The 26,848-nt window shown below is 36.2% G+C and overlaps 1 protein-coding gene across 1 annotated transcript in view; it reads right to left on the bottom strand.

Moving 5' to 3' along the window:
* SHANK1 (SH3 and multiple ankyrin repeat domains 1) overlaps window positions 1-26,848 on the bottom strand; it is a 3,668,399-nt gene that overhangs the window by 2,006,946 nt on the left and 1,634,605 nt on the right. The window contains exon 11 of the mRNA XM_044059396.1: window positions 21,400-21,566. Within this exon, the coding sequence (XP_043915331.1) occupies window positions 21,400-21,566 (167 nt within the window). The remainder of the gene's footprint in view (window positions 1-21,399; window positions 21,567-26,848) is intronic.

The following is a 26,848-nucleotide window of genomic DNA, read 5'->3' on the forward strand; positions in this document are numbered from 1 at the left end:
ATATCTCTGTATTGTGATTACAATGTTAAAGTGCTTTGTTACAATGGAATCTTTTATTTAAAAACAGAAAGCTTTGATAGAGGAAAGGGAAAAAGAGAAGGGAGAAAGGAAGGGATAGGGAAAGAGAGAAAAGAAAAAGAGCATGTTATGAATTAAATAATATAACTATAATCACATATTAATTACTAATGTCGTAATAAGAGTAGATACTCTCATCTTGCTATATTTATTCTCATCTGTCAGTCCTGTATATGGAAACTGCATCTTTATAGATAACTGATATTTGTAATTGTAAATGGTTTTCATATATTTCATACTATACACATATATTTTAAAATAAAATGGAAAGCAGAGATGGAGGGAGAGAAAAGAGGCAGGAAGGTGAGATATTTCAAATGAAGAAATTCAAGTCATGCATAGAAAGAAAGGAGGGTACATTATTGATTTTATTGGCTGTGTTGTACTATATTCGATACTATGTTTTTACTAGTGTTTTATCATCCGATTAAGGGATTTACCCAAAAGTGCTTATGCTACTGCTTTTATTGTTATAATAAAGTGAAGTTGCTTCATATACAGCGTGGTAGTACTTGCCTCACTACTGAATTTATTATTTGGATTTTTTGGCAGTACTTCTAGTGGAAGGAGTACTTTACTTTTTTGTTCTAGACCTGAAATTTAATCATAGCAAAACTGAAACATTGTTAATAAACAAAAAAAAATAAGCTCAATCTTGAAAATTCATAATGAATTTAAGTGGGCAAATGATAAACTTAAATACTTAGGTGTAACCATAAACCCTAATTGGAATATATTAGAATAAACTACAAACATTTATTACACACAATTAAAATAGATTTAGAAAACTGGAACAAAATGATTTTCACCATGGCAGGAAAATTATCCTTGATAAAGATGATTATCTTACCAAAAATATTATTATTTTTTTACAAATGCTAGTTGTTTCTCCTTCAAAAAAACTAATTACGCAAATAAATTCCTTATCGATAAATTTTTATGGCAGCCTCAAAAAACGAGAATAGGTTTTATGTGGCACAACAAAGGTTGGGATTAAGGGGGAATAGCATTCCCAAATATTGAATTGCATGCATAATCAATTATCTTTAATGTTATGTGCCCATGGTTAAACACCAAGTATGTTTCTAATTGGAAGGATATACACAAGACCATTCTTTTATATAATAATCCCATTGTTATGGATTATAATTTTCTGCTAGACAATAAAATATTTTTAATCATAAAAGATTTTGTATATAATATAAATAAAAACAACAACTTTACTCCTTTTGTCAACTACATTTTAAATAATTTCAAGAAGATGCATAGCAACTACATCTTCAAAATTGTAGTTATAATATTTCCTATTGCTTGTACAAAAAATATGTAAACAGTATTTCAATATACAAAAAAGAAATAAAAGAAAATATTCTGGAATTCTGGCATCAGTTTTTAAATGAAGACAATGTTCACAACTCTCATTTCCTTATAACTAGATACAATATAAATCATGATAATTGGATAAATATACTAATATTCAGAGAATATATCACTAATGAATTAAGAGTGTTCTAGCATTCTGATATAAGTGCATTACCAGAAATATTAACCTTTTTTGTGAGTTAAATACACTGAATAGTAATAATAATAATAATATATCTTTAGCAAGTATCTATAAAATTCTGAGAATTTATCTTCAAATCCAAGCTGCATCCTTACAGAACTTTCAAACAAAAGTTAATAGAAATAGTTTTTCTGAAAAAGAAAAAGCTTTAATGTCCAAGTCTATTGATAACACAACTTCCTCTCCTTCCTGGAAAATCTTTACTTGGAAATATATACATAGGTCTTTTCTTACACCTTGCAAAGTGGCTTTGATAGGGAATAAAGATATTACTGAATGCTGAGATGTGATGAAAGACTAGATGCAGACTGGGTTCACATGTTTTTAAATTGTAAAATAGTAAGTACATTCTGGTTTGACTTTAGAAATGTCATAAAAGTGTTGTGGTCTGACAAATGTGAATGATCAGATTCTTTGTTGTTATTTAATGCACCAATACCAACTTGTATTCCAAGAACTCAAGTGCACCTTATCTGGTCTCTTCTTGCAATTACAAGGAAGATTATCACTCTAAATTGGAAGAGTAAAGAAGTCCTCTCATTTAAAGACTTCATTTCATTAGCTAGGATTGTATGTAACAGGGAAATATAAACGATTGCCTCAAAAACTGCAAATGTTACACACAAAAAATTATCATGGTTAAAACTTAGTAAACTTTTAGATAAAATGTAAAAATACCTATGAAACTGTGTCTGTTATGGACTTTGTATACAGTTTTATTTTGTTTGGTGTTTAATATTTTTTACATATTCATAATATCTTTTGAGTTTATTGTTAATATGTATATTTATGGAAACCCAATAAAAAAACTAACAACAACAAAAAAGAAGATACCAAGATCCTGTCCATGCATTATACTACAGAGGATCAAGTAAATAGGGATTACAGATTTGAGTCAGAGACCATCCCCTTAACTATATGGATGTAAGGCTGGTATGTTCTCACAGGTGGTGATTCACATGAATTTTAGGGAGGTTACTCATGTGATCTGAGAGAGTACACTGCACTGAGATTGTTAGCACTGTTTGACCATAGGGTCCTCAAAATTAAGATCTCCCTTTTCTTAAAACTGCTGCATTATATTTGTTTCAATAACTTTTGTCTATACTCAGAGATGCTGAGAAAATTGCACAAAAAATAAATACAACTTTTCAGTATATTTGGTAACTGCAGAAAGGGAAATGAGCACTAGAAGGATGGTTTACTCATTACACACCTAAAAAGTTATATCTTGTGGCTAAAAATCAGGTATGCATAATCTGGTTAGTGCTTTCATATGATGCCTTAAAAGACCTGAACTTTTTTAGTTCTGTCATGTGCAGGGGAAAAGATGGGAGGGTCCATGTAAACAAACACCTATCCTGTACACATAAATAAATAGATTTACAAAAGTAATACCAGAGTCAGCACATCATTTCATACAGGAACAAGGAGGTCATAACATATATGTACTCCTCTCTTATTAGACCTATTATTGAATACAATGTCCCCTTCACCATGTACCTTGCCAAGCACATGCAGCAGTTAGAGAGACGACCTAGGTTCCTAACCAGGAAAATCCAGGGTCTCAAACACCTATCCTATACAGATAGGCTAAAAGCCCTGTCCCTCTACTCAATCTTATACAGACTGCTCAGAGATGATCTGTGTCTGGCATACTAGGCTATTTCATAACCAGCCTTGATAGAGATGCTGCATATCTCTAAGACAAACTCCACTCGTGCAACCCACATGCAAGGCCTTAACCTGGTCTGTGACATTAATAGAACCTGTTGGCAGGATAGATTTGATTTGTGTCCCAAAGAATCCCCCATCTATGGAATAGACTCCCTCTTCATGTCAGAGTACCTCTCTTGTCCTCTTTAAGAGGAACCTGGAAGACTGGATGGGAGACAGAAAATACAATCCTGGGATCACACTGTGTCCCTGCTGGACAGGTGAAACAGGTGCTGACTTTGAGGGAACATGGGCAAAATTCTTGACTAGGCTTATAAGGGCCTCTGGGCGAATAGCCTAGTATCATCCTATTAACCTATGAGTCTATCATAAAATAAATATTATATATGTATATATATATATATATATATATATATATATATATATATATATATATATATATATATATATATATGCATATATATATAGTAAATGCACATTCATGTACCACAACTGGAATACAAATAGTTCAAGTGCCTAAATCAGAAATTAAGAATATCATGTTACCTATCTAAATCATCTGAAGTGTCCCATGACATCTCTCAAACCTCATTTTTGGGATTCCTCACATTATCTTTTGGTTTTTTTTTACTTATTTGTTGTTTTTTTGTTTTGATACATCTACAAGAAGTGAACTGTATTTGTTAAAATTCACTGAATACTGCAAACTGGGCAAAATAATTGCTTCCAAAATTGATGCAAAAAAAACGACAAAATTAGTATTAGTGGAAAAAAACAGTTTTACTTTTGACAGTACTAAGTATAGTATTATCAAATTCTCCACAAAAGATATTCATTTTATGTAAATGATTTATGGAGAGATAAAAGCAGGCAGTGAAACAAAGAACATAGGAATCATCACAGGCAATACAATAAGTACTGATCAGTGCACTTCAGTTAAAGACATAAAAATCTTATTCTGTATCACAATTTATACCCCAAGGCATAACCAGGGGGTCATAAGGAGTCATTCCACTTCATGTAAATCTCACGTTGTTCTACTTATGGACTAAAATGTTGTATTCTACAGACTAAAAGCAGTATACTTCAGCCAGCTCAACAAACTTCACAGAGTCTTCCTAACAAAAAAGCAGTTGTAACAATAAATTACGATGATACAAACAGAACCCGATCTAAGTCATCTGACTCCCTGGGCAGTTTCCCAAACTGGCATCCCTTTCAACCTATACCTGACCACAATAAAAAGGTCTTCTTGAAGTAATAAGCAGAAAAAAACACAAATACCAACCCTTTCTGGTAAAGATGTCCAGCAAAGAAAATCAAAAGAATTAATCCAGCAAGACAGAGGGACTCCAAAACGGCCAGTTTAAAAAAAAAATACTTTTATTGTCGACACCACAAGCGCTGTCACAGACTAAGCTACTTCTTCAGGTAATATCTATCAGACTAAAACCTCAGTTTAAATATCATATATAATACTACCTCCCTTGATTAATCATGTGACATCAAGGCATTCAAATTATTTAAACAAACAGCATCATAAAAGCATATGCATAGCAACTAAGTACAGAAATCATAATACATTCATAAAACTGCATATGTAACACACACACACACATATATATATATATATATATATATATATATATATATATATATATATATATATATAAAACATAAATAATATAAAAAATACAGTAATATAAAGGCAGAAAACATTCAACGTCTTGGGTTTTATAGAGATCACATCACTGAGTCCATGCCCACTATCACCTCTTAGTCTAATGATCCACTTAGTCTCACGTTGCTCATTACTATTGCTGATGTCACCTCCTCTTAGTGTCTTGTGCACCCTCCCTACAACAAAAGACTTAAAAGTATGCTCAGTACCACTGGCAATGATATGTTTTGCAAGGACATTAGTTTTAGTCCCTTTACTAATATGATACAGCTGTTCCTTTAATCTTTCTCTAAGCATTCGATCTGTCTTGCCTACGTAAAATTTTGAACACAATAAACAGTGGGCCAAGTAAACAACATGGGAGGTGGTACAAGTGGCAAAATCTTTGAACCTGTATATTCTATCCTGGTCAGGGTGTGTGAAAGTAGACCTGCTGTCAATATAATTGCATACCCTGCAAGTGCCACATGCTGAAGTGGCATCACTGCTATATTTATGTTTATTCCTTGAGTAACGTAAGGTCCTTTTTAAGGATTTCATGTTCTTAAATACAAACTAGGAGGTGGGCTCTATCACTCTGGAAATATCTTTGTCTGTCATAAGGACTTTCCAGTGTCTTCAAATAACATTAATGTACATGGAAACATTATTAGAGTAATGTAATGGTACCCTTAGTTTACACTGATTTTTCCTATTATGCATTGCTCTGTCTGATGCAGGTTTTGAAAAAATAAGGTTTCCCTTTGGTCCCCTCAAGCTTTTATTCCTCTCTACACTTTCAGCTATTTCTCAGTCACTATAATCTCTCATCCTTAAACAATGCTGTGCAGTTTCTACCTGCACTTGAAGCTCCTTTTCACATACATTTAACCTGGAGGCTCTAAAGACTTGATTCTTAACAAGGTTACTAAAAATGTGGGTGGGATGCATACTATGCCTGTAGAAAAGTTGGTTGACATGACATGGCTTCTTATCCAATTTAGTAAAAATGGAGCCATTCCCATCCACTTCAACAGTAAAATCAAGTAAATTCATAGTGTGTGTTGATGCATTCATAGTAAAACTTAAATAATTAGTTGTACTATTCACATACTAGGCTGAAAGGTTCACCCACTGGAAGGATAGGGCATCCACTTTCCAGGCCCTGCTGTGAGGTGTCCTGGTACAGAATTTGCTGACCTGGTGATTGTAGGGGGAGGCAAATAGGTCCACCTTCGAGCTCCCCCATTTCTGGGTTAGAAGGCTGAAGGTGGTGAAGTCTAATTGCCACTCATGTGGGTCCTGAAGATTTCTACTTAAGTTGTCTGCCAGAAAGTTTTGTTTGCCTGGCAGGAACTGAGCTTGCAGATGAATATGCATGGTCAAAGCTATGTTCCACAGGGTCATGGCTAGCCTGCAGAGTGGGTCCCTCCCTGCTTGCTGATGTAGCACATCACTGTGGTGTTGTCATTTTTTTATTAGCAAGGGTCCTGGTGAGAGTAGTGATCTGAAAGCTGTCAGAGCATGCTGAACAGCTATCATCTCTTTTTGGTTGATGTGCAGATGAATTTGGCTTGGGCTCCAGTGGCCCTGAATGCATTTGTCGTCCAGATGAGCCCCCCCAGGCATAGTCTGATGCATCTGTAGTTAGGGTCTGGGCAGCATGGCGTTGTGTACAGGTTAGTCTCTTGTTGTGGTTGCATGCTGCTGCCCACCAAAGAAACTCTGCCCCTAGACAAGGTATGATGGTTTCCAGGTCCTGAGAATGTTGGCATCAAAGACTTTTTTTAAGTACCATTGAAGTTTCCTCATATGAAGTCTGGCATATGGCATTAGTAGAATGCAAGAGGGCATGAACCCTAGAGCCTGCAGGATTTTCCTTGCAGATAGCTGGGTTTTGGTGGCCATTTGAGTGAAGTAGCCTGTTAGATAGGCTTGTTTTTCTGGAGTAAGGAATGTCATCTGGGATGCTGTGTCCAAGCTTGCTCCCAGGAATACAATCTTTTTACTGAGGACTAGTTTTGATTTATTTTCATTGATAGTGTACCCCAGGGAGCTTAGAAGGTCCTTTACAAATGTCAGGTGCTGCAACAGCTTTTCCTGACTGTCTGCTTGAATCAGGCAATTGTCCAAGTAAGGGCCTATTTGAATCTTTCTCTGTCTGCAATAGGCAATGGCTGGAGCCAGGCATTTTGTGAAGACTCTGAGAGCAGTGGATAAGACCAAGGGAAGTGCAGAGAACTGAAATGAATAGATCCTGTCCTGATGCATAGATATTTCCTACATGAGTCCCTGATAGGGATGCGCAGATAGGCTTCCTTTAGGTCTAGAGTGGCTAACCAGGAATCTCTGGACAGTATAGGAAGAAGCAACTCCAACACATGAATCCAGCACTTTTTACCAGTTTCTGCTTTATTGCTTAAACAATCTGGTACCTCGGCCTTTTGCCTTCAATGGATCCATTGAAGGTGAAAGGCCGAGGTACCAGATTGTTTAAGTAATAAATCAGAAACTGGTAATAAGTGCTGGATGCGTGTGTTGGAGTTGCTATTCTTATTATTTTTGTTGTGTTAGTATAGGAAGAAGCTGCTGATGGGTGAGCATTTTGAATTTTGGTAACACCAGGAAGGTGTTGAGAATGGAAAGATCTAAGATTGGGTGCCAGGTGCCCTCTTTTCTGGTACCAAGAAAAGTCTGGAACAAAACCCTTGACCTACCTGTTCTGCAGAAACAGGTTAAAATGTCCTTATGGAGAGCAGGGATTGAACTTGGTTTTATGCCTCTGCCCACTGGTTTGGAGGAAGGTCTGGGAACCCTTCTGGGGTTGGCAGTGTGTGGAAATAGAATTTGTATCCCTGGGATACTATGTTGAGGACCCATCGGTCTTTGGTGATGGAGGTCCAGTTTTTTGCATCATGGGCAAGTTTTCCTCCTAGGGGCATGAGCAACTGGGCAGAGGTGAGAAGAGGAGTTTAGAAGTCATTGGGAATTCTTTCTGTAAGGGGGTGGCTTAGCACTGCCTGTTTTAGAAGTGGAGGTACTCAATTGCTTAGATGTCTGCATACCCTGAGACTGTAATCCAGGGGGTCTGTTTCTCCTGGGCCTAGTTTGAAATGGCCTAGAGGGGGCTGGAAAGGACCAATGTTTCGTGGGACAATGCCTACAGAAACTTGGAGGCTGCACTTGCAAAAAATCTTTGACTTTCTGCATACACTTAGCATTTTCTTCCATCTTTTTTAGAACCTCTTCTGCTTTGGTGCCAAACAGATTGTCATTGTTCAAAGGATCATCCAGTAATTTTGATTTGACATGGTCTGGCAAGGTCTGCTCCTTATGCCTAGCATGCCTTCTAAGTACAGAACCTGTGACTGCTGCCCTGCAAGATGCTTTTAGTGCATTATACCCACATTACAGGGTATGCTTGCTGATTTGGCTTGTAAAATGCATTAACTCCTGTAATTCTTTATTTTCTGCACAGTCAGGAAATGTAGATAATTTTAGTTTAATTCCATAATATGTTGCTGGTATTTCAGCATGTGGAACTGGCAAATCAATGCCCTAATGGCGAGAGTTGCAGAGGTGTATACTGTTTTACCCCATCTGTCTAAAGCTCGAGAATCCCTGTCTGAAGGGGTGGGATTCTTAGCTGTAGTTGCTTTTATGCCTTTAGGCCCTTGGGAGATGACCTCTGGGTCAGCAGGAGGATTTCTGAAAAAACATTTGTGAGATTCAGGGACTCTGTAATACCTGTCTGGTTTCCTTGGAGCAGAGGGTAAAGTATCAGGAGTTAGACTGGATTCCATCATTCACAACATCCAGAACAGGATGGATGGATAAGGGCCTATGCTGTGGCAAATCTAAAAATTCCTGAGTCTCTTTTTGGACTGAAGATAATCCTGGTATTCCCAGTGGAAATGCTCTCTTACAGTATGCAGGGTTTCACCAAAAAAAAAAATCCTCTGGAGGGGAAGCAGAAGGAATGGATTCCTATGCATCTGAATCCTCATAAGCAGATAAAGGCATGTCTTTATATTCAGAAACCTGAGTTGTCAGACTCCTGGTCAGTTAAAGCTGCTTGGGACAGGTCTCTTTTTCTCTTAGCAGGGGAAGGCTGGCTTCCCCTAATCAGCATGATCAGGTCTTCTGCCATTTTAAGCATTTGAGATTGTGGTAAGGATGCAGGTGCTTGAGTTTGGGTCATCCTTTTTTTTAGGTGTAGCTCATATTCTTGGCCTTAGAAACTCAGTAGTTTTAGACAGAATTGAAGACATGAAAGAAGCAGTTGTTTTGTGTCAAATATCAGTAAAGCAAAGAACTTCCTCAGAAGCCAGTACCTGCACAGCGGCTCTGGACCCATCCAAGGTAGAGACATCTGCAGGTTCTGTAGTCAAAGAAGAGTCTTGTAGCATACCAGACTCTGAATGGGTATTGGTAGAGGCTTGCGAATCCATCAAAGCGGGCATCAGGGGCTGCAAAAGTGCCTCACTGAGTACCAGTGAACTGGCAACTAGCTTAATGGAAACGTTGTTGGCAGTTTTGGACCCGTGCCATCTGTCTCTGTCTCTGTCTTTATCCTTAGGTTTTTTTGAAAGATCGGTAGACAGATTGCTTAACAAAGCCATTTTGGAATACGGACAACGAGAGCGAAAGTATTTAGCGACAATAAGGGCCCAATGATGAATAGTTCGGGTGTTGAACAAAGCAAAAATCCAACAGTGAGGTACGTCGTGGTCTGGGCCTAAACAGGTGATGCAGTAAGACTGAAAATCTCGGTGTGGTATTTGCTTTCCACAGGCGAGACAATTGTTAACTTTTTCTGACATTGGTTAGAGCAAGAAAAAAGGATTCCCAATGGGTTACTTAGCTTTAGAAGACTTCAGGATTATTCAATTTGGAAAGGAAAACTCAAGTAGAAGCCAACCAGCACTCATGAGAACTGCTTCTGCTTTGGGCTCCTCGGCAAGAAAGACTGATGTAATGGTGTCAGCTGCCTGTTTTTATAGCCCTGACAACCTGATGTCAGCCCTGACACGACAGCAACCAATGCAGAAATAAAATGTCTCTGGTATTCGAGCTGACTGAGGGCCACTTGCAGGCAGATAACCCAAGTGTGCTGACTGCAACAGTGAAACATAAAGAACATCTTATGTTACTCAAGGAATAAACGTGAATATTGCAGTAATGCCACTTTAGCATGTGGCACTTGCAGAGTATGCACTTACATTGACAGCAGTTCTACTTTCACACACCCTGACCGAGATAGAATATATAGGTACAAAGTTTTTGCCACTTGTAGCACCCAATGTTGATTACTTGGCCCACTGTTTATTGTGTTCAAATATTTAATGTAGGCAAGATGGATAGAATGCTTAGAGAAAGAATAAAGAAACATCTGTATCACATTAGCAAAGGGAATAAAACTAATGCCCTTGCAAAACATGTCATTGCCAGTGGTACTGAGCATACTTTTTATATAAGTTTTTGGTTATATGGAGGGTGCACAAGACACTAAGAGGAGGTGACATCAGGAATAGTACCGAGCAACTTGAGTCTAAGTGGATCATTAGACTGAGAGGTGATAGTTGGGGTGGACTCAATGTTGTGGTCCCTATAAAACCTAAGCTGAAATCTAGGAACATAAGAATATAAGACATTTAATGTTTTTTGTCTTTGTATTATTGTATTTTTTATATTATTTATTTTTATGTTTATATATATATATATATATATATATATATATATATATTTGTTACATATGCAGTTTTATGAGTGTATTATGATTTTTGTACTTAGGTGCTATGCATATGCTTTTATGAGACTGTTTAAATAATTTGAATGCCTTGATGTTACATGATTAATCAAGGGAGGTAGTACATGGTATTTAAACTGAGTTTTTTAGTTTGATAGACATTACCTGAAGAAGCAGCTTAATCTGTGGCCACTCTTGCGATGTTGACAATAAAAGTTTTTTATTGAAACTGAAAGTTTTGGAGTCCCTCTGTGTTGCTGGATTAATTTTTTGGCTTTCTTTACTGGGGCTTCTTCACCAGAATGGGTTGGTATTTGTGCTTCTTCAGCTTATTACTACTGTTTTATATCCCATACCCGCTGGTGAAATGGCTGAAGGCTGTGATGATATCGTGGAACTGGACTATACACCTGAAAAGATTTTGAAAGAGGCAAATGCCAAGGAGAGATTTTTGAATTCTGTGCTGCATAAAGTCAACCTATTAATGGAATATGTAAGTAATATACATGAGAGTGAGTCTTCTACTATATACATTGTCCTACTTAAAAACAAATTACATAATCTTGAGAAACATTTGTTTAAACTTAAGCAGAAACAGTATGAGAAATTCCATCTGGAGGTATGTGTTAAGGAAAGAGTAATCCCTAAGGGACTTTGTATTTTAAAGATGCCTGCACAAACTGAGCCAGATGATGAACGGTTAACAGAATGGCAAAAGATCAACCTAAATTGCAGCTTGTTTTATTTGAGGTTACTAATTAAGCAGCAGAAAAGGAGATTGAGTGGATATCGCTGTCCCTGATGCAAGCTTATGATGAACTGATAACCTTATTTTCTGCTGAAGTGCTAGAGTAACATGTTATTGAATGTTTAGATTCTGTTTCTGCATATGAGAGAAGACTCTTGTGAATTAAACAAAAGAAGTTATCTAGAGACAGAGATGACTTCATGAAAGGTAATGTTTTTCTGTGGCCAGAATACAAAACAGGCAGACTTCTACTTTGGGAGGGTTTTCACAGTTTAACTGTGATTCTGACACACCCTCTGATCTTCCAGCTCCAATTTCTGTGGTTACCAATAATCCAGCCAATCAGAGGCTGGAACATATGTTCATACAAGCACTGACATCACCTACCACAAATATAGCCGTTACCACTACTGAAGGCAAAGAGCTGGGAGCAAACAGAAAAACTTTTTAAGTAACAGCACAAATACATTCAAGTGGGAAGTTAGATTCCCCACTGCAAAAAGGATCAACACAAAGCTCTAGTACCTCAAAATTCAATGGCACACGACACCCTTTAGTCCAGCAGAAGCTTCCGTCCCCTTTACCTTGCAAGGATTGGAAGCTGGAAAAGCAGTGCACTCTTTCAAGGAGTCACAGCAGAAACAAAAGGAAACAAGAAGAGACCCACTTGAGTGCTCCCAGTACAAAGAAAGCAGTAAGTTGACTGATGCTATTTTCAATGACTTAATTTTAAATCTTTCTGCATTTCATCTTACAGAGTGTGAAGGAAGCATTTTACAAAAGGGACTTTCATTTATTCCTACACAAACTTCAGACTTCACTGAAGTCTTATTTGATGTTAAACTGTGTGTAAGGAATCTAATGTCAAAGCTTATGTACACGGATGAAAAATGTAATGTCTGAGAACCAAGTTTATAATAATGCTTGGTTTAAAAAAAAAAAAAACAAGTAATTTTGTACCTGTGTTAAATCCTTTCATTAGTGCATTTGAGAAACTATGTGCTGATGAAATGTGTAGTATTTATAATCAGCACAAGAAATGTAAAATGCGTTACAGTTTTAGTAAGGATGAGTACAGTGCTTTGAAAAAGTTAGAAGAAAATGATGATTGTAATTAAACATGCAGACAAGGGGGCATGAATTGTTATAATGGACACCATTTGGTATAATGAAACTATGATAAATATGCTAGCAGATAGGAAGTTTTATTTAACTATTAATCAAAAAGATTTGAATCCATGAAGTTAGATATCACACATTCATTGAACAAGTTGTATCTAGAGAAAATAAGAGATAAGAACTTAGATTATTTTATGATTACAATCCCACTAATGCTTATAATACAAGGTCTTCTGAAAGTTCATAAAAATGGCAAAATCACCCTATACACCCTATTGTGGCCGGACACAACTGGTTAACAGAGCCCCTCTCTATTTATTTGGAAAAAACTTTGAGACCATTGTTAAATAAGAATATGGTTATTTTGCAGGACACTGAGCATTTTCTGAACAATTTGTTTGCTTTTTTAGATGCTAACACTGAAAAAAAAATGTATGCATGAGTTTACTTTTGTCACTATGGATGTCACCTCCTTATTCAATGTCATACCTAATGATGAAGGGGCCTTGAAGGTTGAAAAGTCTGCACATTTTCTCTAACTTGGGAGCAATGGAAATCTCTGTTGTTTGTACTATATTGAGAATAGTGTTGGAAAATAATATCTTTGTATTTAATAATTCCATCTATTGACAGCATCATGGCATAGCTATGGGCAGTTCATGTGTCAATAGCTGCTCCAACACTGTGATGACTATGTGGGAAATGGAGAATATACTTGAGGGACCCTACTCCAGATTTATACCTTTTTATAGAAGATTTGTTGATGATTTGTTTTTTCTGTGGGTAGGTATTAAACAGCTGTTAGGAGAGCCTGAGGTGTATGTAAATAATACAACTAATTATTTATGTCTTACTATGAATGCATCAACACCCAGTATTAATTTTTTTAATGTTACTGTTGAAGTGGATGGGAATTGCCCCATTTTTACTAAATTGTATAAGAAACCATGCCATGTCAACCATGTTTTCTACAGGCATAGTATGTACCCAACCCACATTTTTAGTAATGTGGTTAAGAATCAAGTCTTTAGAGCCTCCAGGTTAAATGTACGTGAAAAGGAGTTTCAAGAGCAGGTAGAAACTACACAGCATTGTTTAAGGATGAGAGGTTATAATGACCAAGAAATAGCTGAAAATGTAGAGAAGGTTAAAAGCTTGAGGGGGCCCACAGCTAAACCTTATTTTTCAAAACCTGCATCAGACAGAGTAATGCATAACAGGAACAAACAGTGTAAACTAAGGGTACCATTACATTATTCTAGTAATATCTCCATGTACATGAATGTTATTAGAAACCACTGGAAAGTCCTTATGACAGACAAAGATACTTTCAGAGTTTTAGAGCCCACCCCAAGTATATATTTAAGAACATGAAATCCTTGAAAAGGACATTATGTTACTCAAGGAATAAACATGACTATAGCAGTAATGCCACTTTAGCATGTGGTACTTGCAGTGTATGCACTTACATTGACAGCAGTTCTACGTTCACACACCCTGACCAGGATAGAATATATAGGTTCAAAGATTTTGCCACTTGCAGCACCCCCATGTTGTTTACTTGTCCCACTGTTTATTGTGTTCAAAATTTTATGTAGGCAAGACGGACAGAACACTTAGAGAAAGTATAAAGGAACATCTGTATCATATTAGCAAAAGGAATTAAACTAATGCCATTGCAAAACATGTTATTTCCAGTGGTACTGAGCACACTTTTAGTTTTTGGTTATAGGGAGGGTGCACAAGACACTAATAGGAGGTGACACCAGGAATAGTACTGAGCAGCTTGAGTCTGAGTGGATCATTAGACTGACAGGTGATAGTGGGAATGGACTTAATAATGTGGTCCCTATAAAACCTAAACTGAAATCTGGGAACCTAAGAAGTTGAATGTTTTTTGCCTTTGTATTATTGTAATTTTTATATTATTTTTTATGTTTTATATATATATATATATATATATATATATATATATATATATATATAATTTGTTACATATGCAGTTTTATGAGTGTATTATGATTTCTGTACTTAGGTGATATGTATATGCTTTTATGAGACTGTTTGTTTAATTTGAGTGCCTTGATGTCGCACAATTAATCAAGCGAGGTAGTATATGGTATTTAAACTGAGTTTTTTAGTTTGATAGACATTACCTGAAGAAGCGGCTTAGTCTGTGAAAATGCTTGAGGTGTCGACAATAAAAGTGTTTTATTGTAACTGGCTGTTTTGGAGTTCCTCTATCTTGCTGGATTCATTTTTGGTCTTCTTGAAGTAAGTTGAGGATCAAGAAAAAATACAAAAGTAAAATAACTATAGCAACCCTGCTTGCTAAAACTAAAACAAGAATCACCTTGCTACATTTACTAGTGCATTCCCTGAGTGCAGAACTGCAACAATGAATGAAATATTTGAATTCATTTATGAAACCATAATATCCTCACAGCTTGATAAATGAATGCTGGTACTGTACTCCTTTACCATCAACACCTGCGAATCACTACCCATAATAGCTTTTGACTAGGGCAATGATCAGCACCACTCCACTGGACCTGAACTTGACATATTCAGCCATGTCTGATCCAATTCTATTTGAAGTTTCCAGGTGGAATGTACTGTGATTATAGTGAATATAACATCTAATAACCTACTACTTGAAAATGTAATAAATAAAGGAAACACAGAATACATTTAGTCTTACCAACAACTAAGAAACATTTGGAATACCACAGCAAAAACTCTAGCAGGCAGCCAATTGAAGACCAACAAACAAAAGTCAATCCAAATAAAAGAAAAAGCTAGGAGTCTGATGGTAAAACACTTTTATGAAACTTTCGAATCCAGAAGATTCTTAATACACACACACACACATACACACACACAAACACACACAGACAGTCATCATGACAATCTTAAACTTAAATGTCAAGCCATGTAAACATATTTACAATTAATTGGAAACTGTTCTTGCTTATAGACTGTGTATTAATAGAGGCAAATGATCAGAATCCTCCCTAACAGATTTTATTTGCCAGTTAATTACAGTCAGAAGACTGCGACACAGCACTGGGTTACCAGGTATCCTTCTACTTCTTAAAATGCCCAACACGATGCAAAATTATGATGTTCAGGTCTTCTGATGCAGAGTTTAGCAATAATCCATTAATGGGTGTGGGTGACAGAGGATTTAGTGCGAAGCCCAAGTGATTAAAAACACTTGGGTAAATACTCTGTTATCTACATGAAGGAGTGGATTATTGTTAATATGCAGTGACATTCTTTAAATAATGTCATTGTATAAAGAAGTATCAGATTTTGGAAGAATCTGGAGCTGTTTGCATTGTATATTTTGTCTGTTCTTCATAAAAGCTGTGGTTTCTGGCATATCACTGGGGTAATTATGTTGCCAAACTGTAAGAAAGATATCTATTTTGGGAAGATGTAAGAGATTATGTCATGAAGTATGTTGTAGAGCTGCTTTTAGGGTCACTCCCGACATGGAAATCTTTTTTTTTTTTTTTAATATACTGTATTATTCTGCTGTTTTTTTTTTTTTTACATTTTAAAATCTCAACTTTTTGGCATGGAGTGAGTAAGTTACTTAAGCATTAAGCCTTTTCTTGGTTTGTCAGGTGTGGAAGATGTTTCTCAGGTAGTTGTAACTTTTCTTTCTGTACAGCTAACCTGACATCTTCCTGTCATTAATGCTGCATTTACAATGGGCAAGCTGACTGAGTGCATATTTTTCAATGTTTCATCTTTTGTTGTATAATTTCTTTTATACAACGTGTGAAAATAAACTAAAAAGTGTCAATAAAAAATAAATTTCATGTAATTACATTATGGCTTCCCCTGTAAGGTTATAATTCATGTTACCTGTTCTTGCAATTAGCACAGTTAACTTGCATTTTAACCAGAAATAGCTAAGACGTAATACACTATTAATAAAGAGAAATACATTTTTATCAATATTTGCTATGGATCGATTTTGGCTTACCAATGACTGATTTTCTGCAGCAGAAATAAGTGAGCATATTACTCCACCACCTTACTTGATGATGGTGAGAAACTTAAAAATAGTTACTTTAAAAGTATATGGTGGGTTGCTCCCCTTTGCAATCATTGATGTGATGGCTTCACACCCAGTGTATACTACATGAGAGGTCACACCAGCAAAATTTCCCATTTTTCCCAACTTGGTGCAAACAAAGAAGAAGCGTGCTTAGGAATTAGGGATGTGGGGAAGGGCTTTACAATTTTAGGGGGTGCAAGAGGGACATAGAATTCCTGTAAAAAATTAAATTCCATTCACCAAGTAATGTAATTTAAGCAAGAGTGGTATACCAATAATGGAATAGTTAGTGTTGGTAAATTCAATGCAGAAAGCTTAAATTAGAAGAAAGAAGTAAACCCTTTATTATTACTTATGATTTTTTAAAATAATATTTAAACGTGGTTGCACTCTGTATTATTTCATGCTCTGAATTCATAAATGGTTATTTATGAAATCTGTATAAGTCCTTGGGAGACCTACCTAAGGGAGATAAAAGAACATATTTTCATTAATTTTCTGACACTTACTGTCTCTTACTTAGTGTCATGAGGGAGCCAGAGTATAGCTTAGTGAAGAAACAGGTTGAAAGAAGAGCTCCAGTTCTGAATGGGATGTCAGTTCATTACAGAATAACACACACACAGTTTAATAGACTACTAGGTTATCACTGGCATCTGTTTTGCAGGAAACTGTATACTCTTGTCAGTATTCACAAAGACATAAAGAAAAAAGGTTGGCCCATAGAAGGCACCAGGTTTGGGAACTGAACTGGTGAACAAAATATTTTACTATTGTACAACCATATTATTCTTCTAGGGTAAAATCTATAGATATTTATGTACCTTACTGATGGTGCTTTAAGGTACGTACAAATTTCAGTTTTCACAGGAATGATTTTTTAGCAGTTGTGTCCAGTGTGTCTGTGTGGCGGGAGGGGGCAATGTATCTGTGGTTTTAGATTAGCAGTAAAAAATGTTGTTTTACTGTGTAAATATGGATTAAAAAATGCACACTGATAGTGAATTACATGCTCCCTAATATGGAAAAAAAGCTAATACAAACAACCTGTATTCTGCATCACATTCTATTTATTTTGACAATAAAGCAAAAGCAAGTAATTTGTATTGATCTAGGGCCTGTTGTACAGAAATGTATTTTTCAATAAGAAATGCCCACCTCTGGGTATGTCAAAGGATACAAGAACACTAACTGTCTCTACTTTCAACTCATTTTCAAGTTACTATTAGCCCTTAGAGACCTATATCCAGGGATACTGCAATTTTTTTTTTCAAAAACTGACTCAGACTTGCAGGACTGCACCCCAGAAATTAAATTAGTCATAGAGGAAAATCTTTATCTGTATGAAACCAGAAAATCAGTGGCATCTGAGCTGCATGATTTTCTTGTGTTGTACATTTGTTTTGCATTCCTGCCTGTATCTACATGCCTCATGAGTGCTATTCACAAACACTACATGCCATCAAGTAGGGTTGATACACCAACCGAATGGTGTACAATAACCTTCACAATTCATTGAAAATGGTACAAAATGGGTAAGATACTGGTGGCTAGTCATAAAGATCGTGTGCCATGGCTGTTATGCAGTAGAATGGCATACCAATGCTCTACATGATTCACAGAAATGGTACATAATGGGAGAAGACTTTTTACAATGTTTTAATAATTATGCAGCTATACTATTCTTTGCAGAGAATATATATGCAAATGATCCCCAGGATAACATAAGATTCACCAAAACACAACCACTGTGGATATACTGGTCCCAATGGATTAACTAAAGTGAGTGCAAATGAGTGCATACAGATGGCATACTGTTTGTCAGTGTTGTAATTCACCCTTTCCTGTTAACATATTATTCAGCATATAGAGCAGAGCAGCATATCACCACTGAATTAATAAACAAATAAAACTATATCTTCTATACAGGGTAGAAAAAACAAAAACAAAAAACCACAAAACTGATTTCCCTGTGGTACAATCAAACTGGCTAGCACAGCTATATTGTCCTTATCCCCCAGTGACACATCTGAATTCCTACCAATGGGAGATTAAACAATATCGGATACTATCATGATTATAATATATCAGAACTCTAGTTCTATGGTAATACCTAATGAATGAAAGATTTCTATTTGTCACTCTTAGGCAATGACATGATAGCAGTACACAGCACATTCAGAAACACCGATTTAGTGAGGTGTACTATTCTGTACTTAACTGCTGCTCCTGTCGGCATTGTGTAACCCTGTAATTCTAACACAGTGCTTCCCCAAACTGATTGTGCATGTGTATACCATTCACAGAAGCTGAGAGGTTTCTGTATTCTATGCTGCAGTGACACTATCCATGCGTTATAATCACGGTAATGAATGGCAGAATACTAAACGTAATAAGCAGATTTGCAGTTATGCAACTGCACACTATGTGAACAGCATGACCTTGTACACCTCCTTATGCATCCAGTGTATTTTGTGAATGGTGTATATATACAAATGCCCATCAGGATGATACACAATTCACAAATGCATGGTTGTCTCAGCAGGATAACAAATGGGAATCCAACTGATGCACAAGTGGTGTACTATGTACACCTGTGTGCCATTCAAAAAGGGATTCATTTCTTTTTTGCCACCCTTTATTCTCACAGTCTTGTCAATAAATCCTGGCAGCAGATGTCAACATGCTAAACACGCATAGTAGATAGAATGCATTTATGCAACTGTGTGCTGTGTTTTTGAATATACCAGCTCACAAAAACTCCTTATCGAGGCCCTTGTGAAACATGTTTGTCTGCTGTCTTTTTTCTTTTCTTTTCAGATGCATTTTAAAAATGCTTTGATGTCAGAGCTGAACAGCCTGACCAATGACACTGCCCACACATTTCCATCCCTGCACGATGATTTGACAGCTTATAATAACTTCATATATTATATAAAGTGGCACACATCAACCTTCTTTCTTTCTTTTCAATTAGCCTGCACGTTTATACTGTGTAAGCCTGAGACCTCAAATATTTCCACCTTTATTACTTGTGCCAGAATTTACTACTATATGTCTGCCTAGTGCAGAACTGTGTTTCTACCTGCATTAGACCTAACCGGCTTTCCAGAATATTCTGGGTTTAATACTATTAATCGACATTAAGAGCTGCCTTTTGTACTCTTGTCTTGCCTTTTTACTTCAGTCCTTTAGCACACAAGATCTAATTATCTTCTTTTATGTTATGTTCATTCTGATTTCCCCTTGAGTATGCATCAATAAAGGCTCTGAACAGATTTGCAGCTAGAAAAATAGAATGCTGTAAACTATTTCTAAACTGTCTTGTGCTATGACACTGAGAGTTCAGGTGAAGTAAGCATATTATTCATGAGGAAAGGGTTTGCATTTTAACTTAATGGAATTCTTTGCAATACAGAGCATGTGTGTTCATGGATGCAACAATGGCAGACAGGGTGGAATGTGCATTACTGTTTTGTGTTTGTATCAGGTGAACACATTTTCTGTCCTTGAGATTTACAAAAAAGGTCACACCATTATGTACATTGCAGTGAAATAAAAGCAGCATGCTAACTACAAAAAGTTCTGCATCCTTAAGCTCAAGAAGTGCTTGTTTCTGGAATTATACACAATCTGAGATAAATCACCTTAACCATAAAACAACCTTTCCAGTTACCTTTTAAAAAACTCAATAAAAATAAATATTTATGAACAGCATGTTGTGCAGATCAATACAGGTCACCCTTTGTGGTACTCAAACCCTTCTTGATTTATTTTAAAGTCATTCATTTAAAAGTGCCAGCTCTGGCAGTAATCACTTACTGGCTTTTGACAAAGATCAAACATAATATAATAACTTCATTAACCAGACAAGTCACTACTTTCAGTCGTACCCAAGGTGAGGGCTCACTCGGCATCCTCTGATTTCAGTCTTTCATGCTAATATGGCACAGCTTGTGACAAGCACACTGACTCTGAAGTAGAAGTTAAAAAGTTTTAGTCCCTGATTAGGACTGAAATCATGTCCCAAATGCTAGTGTTTAACCTTGGCAAATGGTGGTGGGGAGGGGGGGTTATGTTATTTTTGAGATGAGTGAAGCCCTTTTAACCATTCTCCTGGTTATCCAGGTGGAAGTAAAATAATCTAAAGCACTGTTTAAAAAGGTTAGAATACACATGAACAATGCTCTGTTGTATTCCAGAATGATGTAAGGCAAAACTTAATGAGAACAATCCAAAAATAACAGACACACAATCCCAACTTATTTATTCATCTTTTAAACAGAAATAATTTAAAAATGAAAAGGAGCATTTCTAATATGTCCAGGTAGGAATTCAAGTTCTCCTGAAATTAGTTCATGTAACTTTTGCAATCTATGTGGATGAGGGTGTGTATGCTATATACCACCTCGAGTTTGATTATTTCAGAAGCACTCTTAGGACCATGTTCAGAACACTCTAGTATACGCTGTAACATCAACATCAATTCTTTTATTCATGGATACAAATGCAGTTGCAATACAAAACTAAAGGGTCAATGATCTGATTTGCAAAAATGATTGCATCTGGAGAGGGACAATAAGTGACCAATGCTGCAGCATAATTTTGAAGAAAGTGTAAGTTTCAGTTATGACATTAAGTTACAAATATATGGTTCAGTTTAACAAAAACATGCTTCAAAATTTATAGCAAGAGATAACACTGGTTCAGATTATTGGCTTTTCCATCTTACCTTTAACTTTTTCCCCTTTACCGAGGGAGAGCTCTCCTTCTCCCTGAGCCTGATATGGCTTGACCACCATGAAAGCCCTCCCTGGGACAGCAGAATACAGTTTGCGCTTTGGGCCATGGTGGTTTAGGGTTCCACTTGCTGACTGATCCTTTGTACCTGCACTGGAACTGCAAACAAAAATGTAGGTAACAGTCAATTTTCTGGGAAGAAATAATACAGAATTTGATAGTGAACAGTCATTCATTATTTCACAAAGGATGTTTCTTCAGTCTTCTGTCAAATAGCAATTTTTTTTCTTCCTGCAAGCGCCATGACATAGAGCTCACAAGGTTCACATTAAAGTAGCAGGGTTTCCATTCAGCAGAACAGTAACGAAGCCCAAGTGAGATTATTATTTTTTCCTTTAACAACATGCTGTTTGATTGGCAATTTCCAAAATCACCCCCAGTGTCACTTTGTGTAAAATCTGACATACACAGTCATCAAGAAGAAATAATTTTGCAAATGCTGACACAGCTGCTTAGAGCATGGCAGGACAATGCTGATTAGTAAAGTACTTTTATAGCCCTTAGAGGTATTTGTTTTTCTTGGACAGCTGGATACTAAGTTAAACATGATTTTCTTTACACTACAGCTGAAACGACAGTTTATCCATTGTATATTATTCATCAACCATATAATACAGCACTTTTCACTACTGAAAACCTCTTAAGTCAAGAATATTTTTTTTCTCTTTATTGTCCCATGTTTATAAACTGAATGAAAAGGCTAATGCAAGCAGTGCATATCACAACTTCAGTGGATCTGCAACCTGCTTGCAATGCATTTCAAAGCACATAAATTCAGACTGTTTAGCTCCTGAAGACATAAGCGAACACATCCCACTTTATAGTTTTCACTGACCTTTGCTATCCTGGGAACGTGGTAAAGCTTCAAATTGTTCTGCACTGTCACAAGGTAAGCACTTTGGAATACTAGCATTTATTAATGCATTTATACATTGCCTGATGGATAGCATAACTTTCCCATCGATAAAGAGTTGATTCATTCAGAAGCCATTATAAAAAATGCAAGCTGAATTTAACATGTTTCACCACGGCTCCCTTCTCAGCTTTACTTATCAAAAATATGGAATGAACTTGCATTCAGACATCAGAGGAAGAATAAATTGAGATACTAACTTTAAAAGCATCCTTAAAGCTCACAATTAAATACTAATTTGATTAATGTACAAATGGACATAAAATCAACAATTTTTAACTGCAATATTTTGTTACTGTTTATGCCAAGTGTCTTTTAAGGCTAGAAATTTTGTCTGATTTAAAATATAATAGAGCATTCCATTATCCAAAACAAAATGTAGAAAACTACTGGGTCACATGCAGCAGAAATGCTATGTATTTGTTAATAGAAATTCGTTATCTTGTTTGGCTTACTCGGACATACCTCTGCTCAGCTACACAAATGGCAAACAAAACCTCAGGTCAAACTATTTATCTCTTGCATTTCTAATTTAAAATACTGCCAGTTGGGATGCTTGCAAAAAATAAAAGTCTCCTTTTCTATATGACAAATATTTCAGATTATATGAAATCTAATATTGAGTTCTTCTATCTCCAGCACACACTGCTTTTGGCATTTTAAGAAGAAAAGCTCACTGGACCATTCTTTTTATTTCCTTGTACACCTCACCACATATAATATAAATATAATTCCCTCTCACCAGGTATTCTGGGTAAAAAAAAAAAAAAAAAAAAACCTTCTCAGCATTTACTCCAGTTTCTGTTCTGCAGTTTGCAGGATTTATTCACTGAGTATGGCCAAAGGCCACATCCTCAGGGAAACTATATTTGTTACTAACAAAGGCAGGGCAGTTTTCTACTTCCCTCACACATTCATTCACTCACTAAAGTGGAACTGGCAGATTTCCTTTATTGCTGAACTGCAGCATAAACAATTAATAGACTACAAAGGCAGATGCATGCCTCATATAGCTGGAATACTTCAGTGAAGTATTCCATCTTGCCTGTCTCTATCAGCTGGCATACAGTATAACCACACACACTCAAAGTAACATTGACAGATGGACATGACTAAGGAAGTCAACAATCTCAGAAATGCCAGATGAAAAGTACACAGAAAGTTTAACCTCAAGGTGACTCACAGTTCTCCATCCTCTATGTCCTCCATATAAAAATGTTATGACCACACATAAACTAACAACAGTACAAAGGAATAAACAGCTGACCTCCTCATAATTCTTTTGTAGCAAGATAAAAGCTTTCTGTCCAGCAATATACATTATGCAAAGGGCTGCAAACTAGAGATTCTCATTCATCTTTGCTAAACAAGTACAGATGTGTTAGGCTTAATATAATTAATGGTGTACAGGAGCCAAAATATAACTAAATGAGAAAACAGAAAGTGAGGGAGAGATTGACTGTATAACATTCTGTCCTGCATAATCTATGCATTTTCTTTACTTTGTTGATTATTCAAAAGTAAATGGTACTGCTTTGACAGAAAGATGGACATTATGCAGTGACGTACAGCTATGTTGATTTCTTAGATGTGAACATCCGGCTGGAGAATGGCAAAATGCTGACCAAAATGCATAAGAAGGATGGCTTTAGACCATCATATCTCCATAGGTGGAGTATGTATCCACAATATATATTTGGGAACATTGTGAGAGGTCAAGCCTTCAGGGTCTCGAGGTTGTCATGTACTACTTCTGACTTTGAAGGAAGTTTGTCAGATTTGAAGAAAGTCTGCCATCAGGGGTTACACCCAAGTTGAAGTTGATCAAGCTTGTGCCAGAATAACCAACGGGAGTGATAGTAGAGCATGTCCATATTTTTCTGCTCTGTATTGGCAATCAATCAGACCACTTCATAGGTATTGTTGTCCTGCCATTGTTTTGAAATTTTCCCATGGTGTAAATATGGTGAAAGATATAGTTACCAAGAACTGGCATATTTTATAGACTGACAGCAGATGTTCCGATATATTAGCAGATTACCCTAGATTTGTATATAAAACCCACAGTAATTTAAGGCAACAGTTATATTTTCCTGGACATGTTATGTCTGAATCCCAAGTTCTGATGGGTACATCTAAATGTCATAAATGCAATTTTTGTCAGTTTATAGATGAGTCTAGGTTCTTTAGGTATCCTGTCACAGGCTACTTGTGGAAGTGAAGAGCATCTGCTGATTGCTCCACCAGGAATGTGGTTTATTTAGCATATTGTCAGTGCTGTTATAAATTCTACATTGGTAAGACAAACAGAAGCTTAAAAGAAAGAATTAGGGACCATGTGTATTGCATGAAGAAGCAATATGATTTTAGTGCCTTAGCGAAACATGTTTTGTCTACTGGCCCTGAACACAACTTTGTCTTCCAGGTATTATGTGTGATCAGCCCAGGTCTGCGAGGTGGTAATATAGTGACTCACACTGAGGTGGTCGAGTTAGAGTGGATCTTGAGGTTGGGGGCACAACTAGCTATGGGGTTGAATGATCATGTCCCCATTAAGCCGGTATTAAGGAATAAATGGCTGTAGGGCATTTATTGTTGTTTGTTTATATATTTATGAACATTTTTCATGCTTTATGTTGTGTTAATGTTTTTATTATTATTTTTTATATTTTTTTCAGATTTTATGCCAGTAAATATTATCTACTTCATATACCTTTAAGCTGAGAATGTGGCTGCATGAATGTTTGTTTTATTGGCTGTTAAGCTGTTTGAGATGATGTCATTTGTATTCTGTCCCTATTCATGTTTGTCTGAAGAAGCGGTATGTTATTACCGTGAAAGCACTAACTTTCTTTCTCTGCAATAAGGTTTTTTGGTACAATTACTTGCTGGTTCATCAAGTTTTTGGATTTAGCTGCATATCGAGCTGTCTTCTGCCTGCTATGGGGAATTTTACTGTATAGCAAAATAAGTAAAGTGCTACAGGAAGCACTCTGCAATGAAAGGGGATAACGTTCTGCCTGCTACAGTGCAGATGTTGACCTGAATTCTTCGGCTTCTGGTCACTTATGAGAGTGACATGATATAAGTTATTTTACTTTTTTTATTTTTTATTACTAATTAAAGTAAACTGATCTTGCTCAGTTCAAAGCTATTTTGCTAAAGATTTCAAGAGCTCATTAAGTATCTATATGTCACTTGGCTATCCATATTTTCTTTTTGCCTAATTCATTCTTCATACCAGTTGTCTCACTATCATAGGAAGCATCTTGGATGTGGACCTAGTAACAGCATGAAATACACCCTGTGAGAATTAATACATTTCTGGAAGGACTCAGAGCAGAGATTCTTTTCTTTTCACCATGAAACGAAAGAGGTCCTTCAAGGCATAAATTAAAACAGAGAGATTTTTGAATTAATACAAGATATTATGGAACCAAAATATTCCTTCCTTTAGTGGCCTTAGGGTTGTATTTGTTACGCATCTATTGAAAACAGTTAAAGCTCCACAATCGTTTATCAGTCAACACTTCATTATAGCAAAGTTCTCACTTATGGCTGACACAGTTTTCTCATGAGCAACAAATTCTACAGAATTTTGCTACTGCTTTAAAGTATACCTATGCCAGACACTCCAAAGCTGACTCAATTTCGAGGGAAAAATATTCAGATGTCTCAGTTAATTGGCTTCTTATTGCATGTTTGGCTTACTTCACCTCAGTCATGCTTTTCATTCATCTTCTCCTTCATCCTGCAGTGATGCAAAAAGATTTACATAGAATGTAAATGCTAAATCAATCCTTGAAGGATGCAAGAGAGGAAAACTTTTTCTGTGACACACAGGAAATGAGATGTAGCCCTTTTCATTACACAGTGGAATAAATCTTTCAAACTTAAGGCAAAAACTAAACAGACTATACATTTGATTGTGGGGTGCTAATTAGTACAGGAAAAAAATACAATCTTAATTTTTAAGGAAACAAATCATGCTGTTATCAGGACCAGTTTACTAGTCTGACAGACAAAAACAATTTTTGAGATATTTTGCTGGATATGCAAGGAGGACTTCAGTGGAAATAGTTACTATCATTTCCAGATCTGGATATAGTAATTCACTTTGATGGATAATAATTCAATCCTTCCACTGCCCTTTCAGTATATCAAGATGCCAATACAGTCAATAAAAGTCCTGCTCCCCTACCACTTATCAAATATGTTGGACAATTATGAATTGGAAATAAGCATTGCCCTTGACTGGCCAAAAGTAAGTTGTACATGTGTAGTACACTGCAACTAATTAGCAGATAAACTCTGTAATAACCTGCAGCACATATAGGTGCAGCATTGGCCACTATAGTTCAGAACCAGCATATTGTGGCTCTTACTTAACTTACATATATAAAAGCACTCTCTCTCTCTCTATATATATATATATATATATATATATATATATATATATATATATATA

Source organism: Protopterus annectens, chromosome 17.part0 (genome assembly GCF_019279795.1).
Source record: "Protopterus annectens isolate FY-2018-M chromosome 17.part0, PAN1.0, whole genome shotgun sequence".
Classification (NCBI taxonomy): Eukaryota; Metazoa; Chordata; order Ceratodontiformes; family Protopteridae; genus Protopterus; species Protopterus annectens.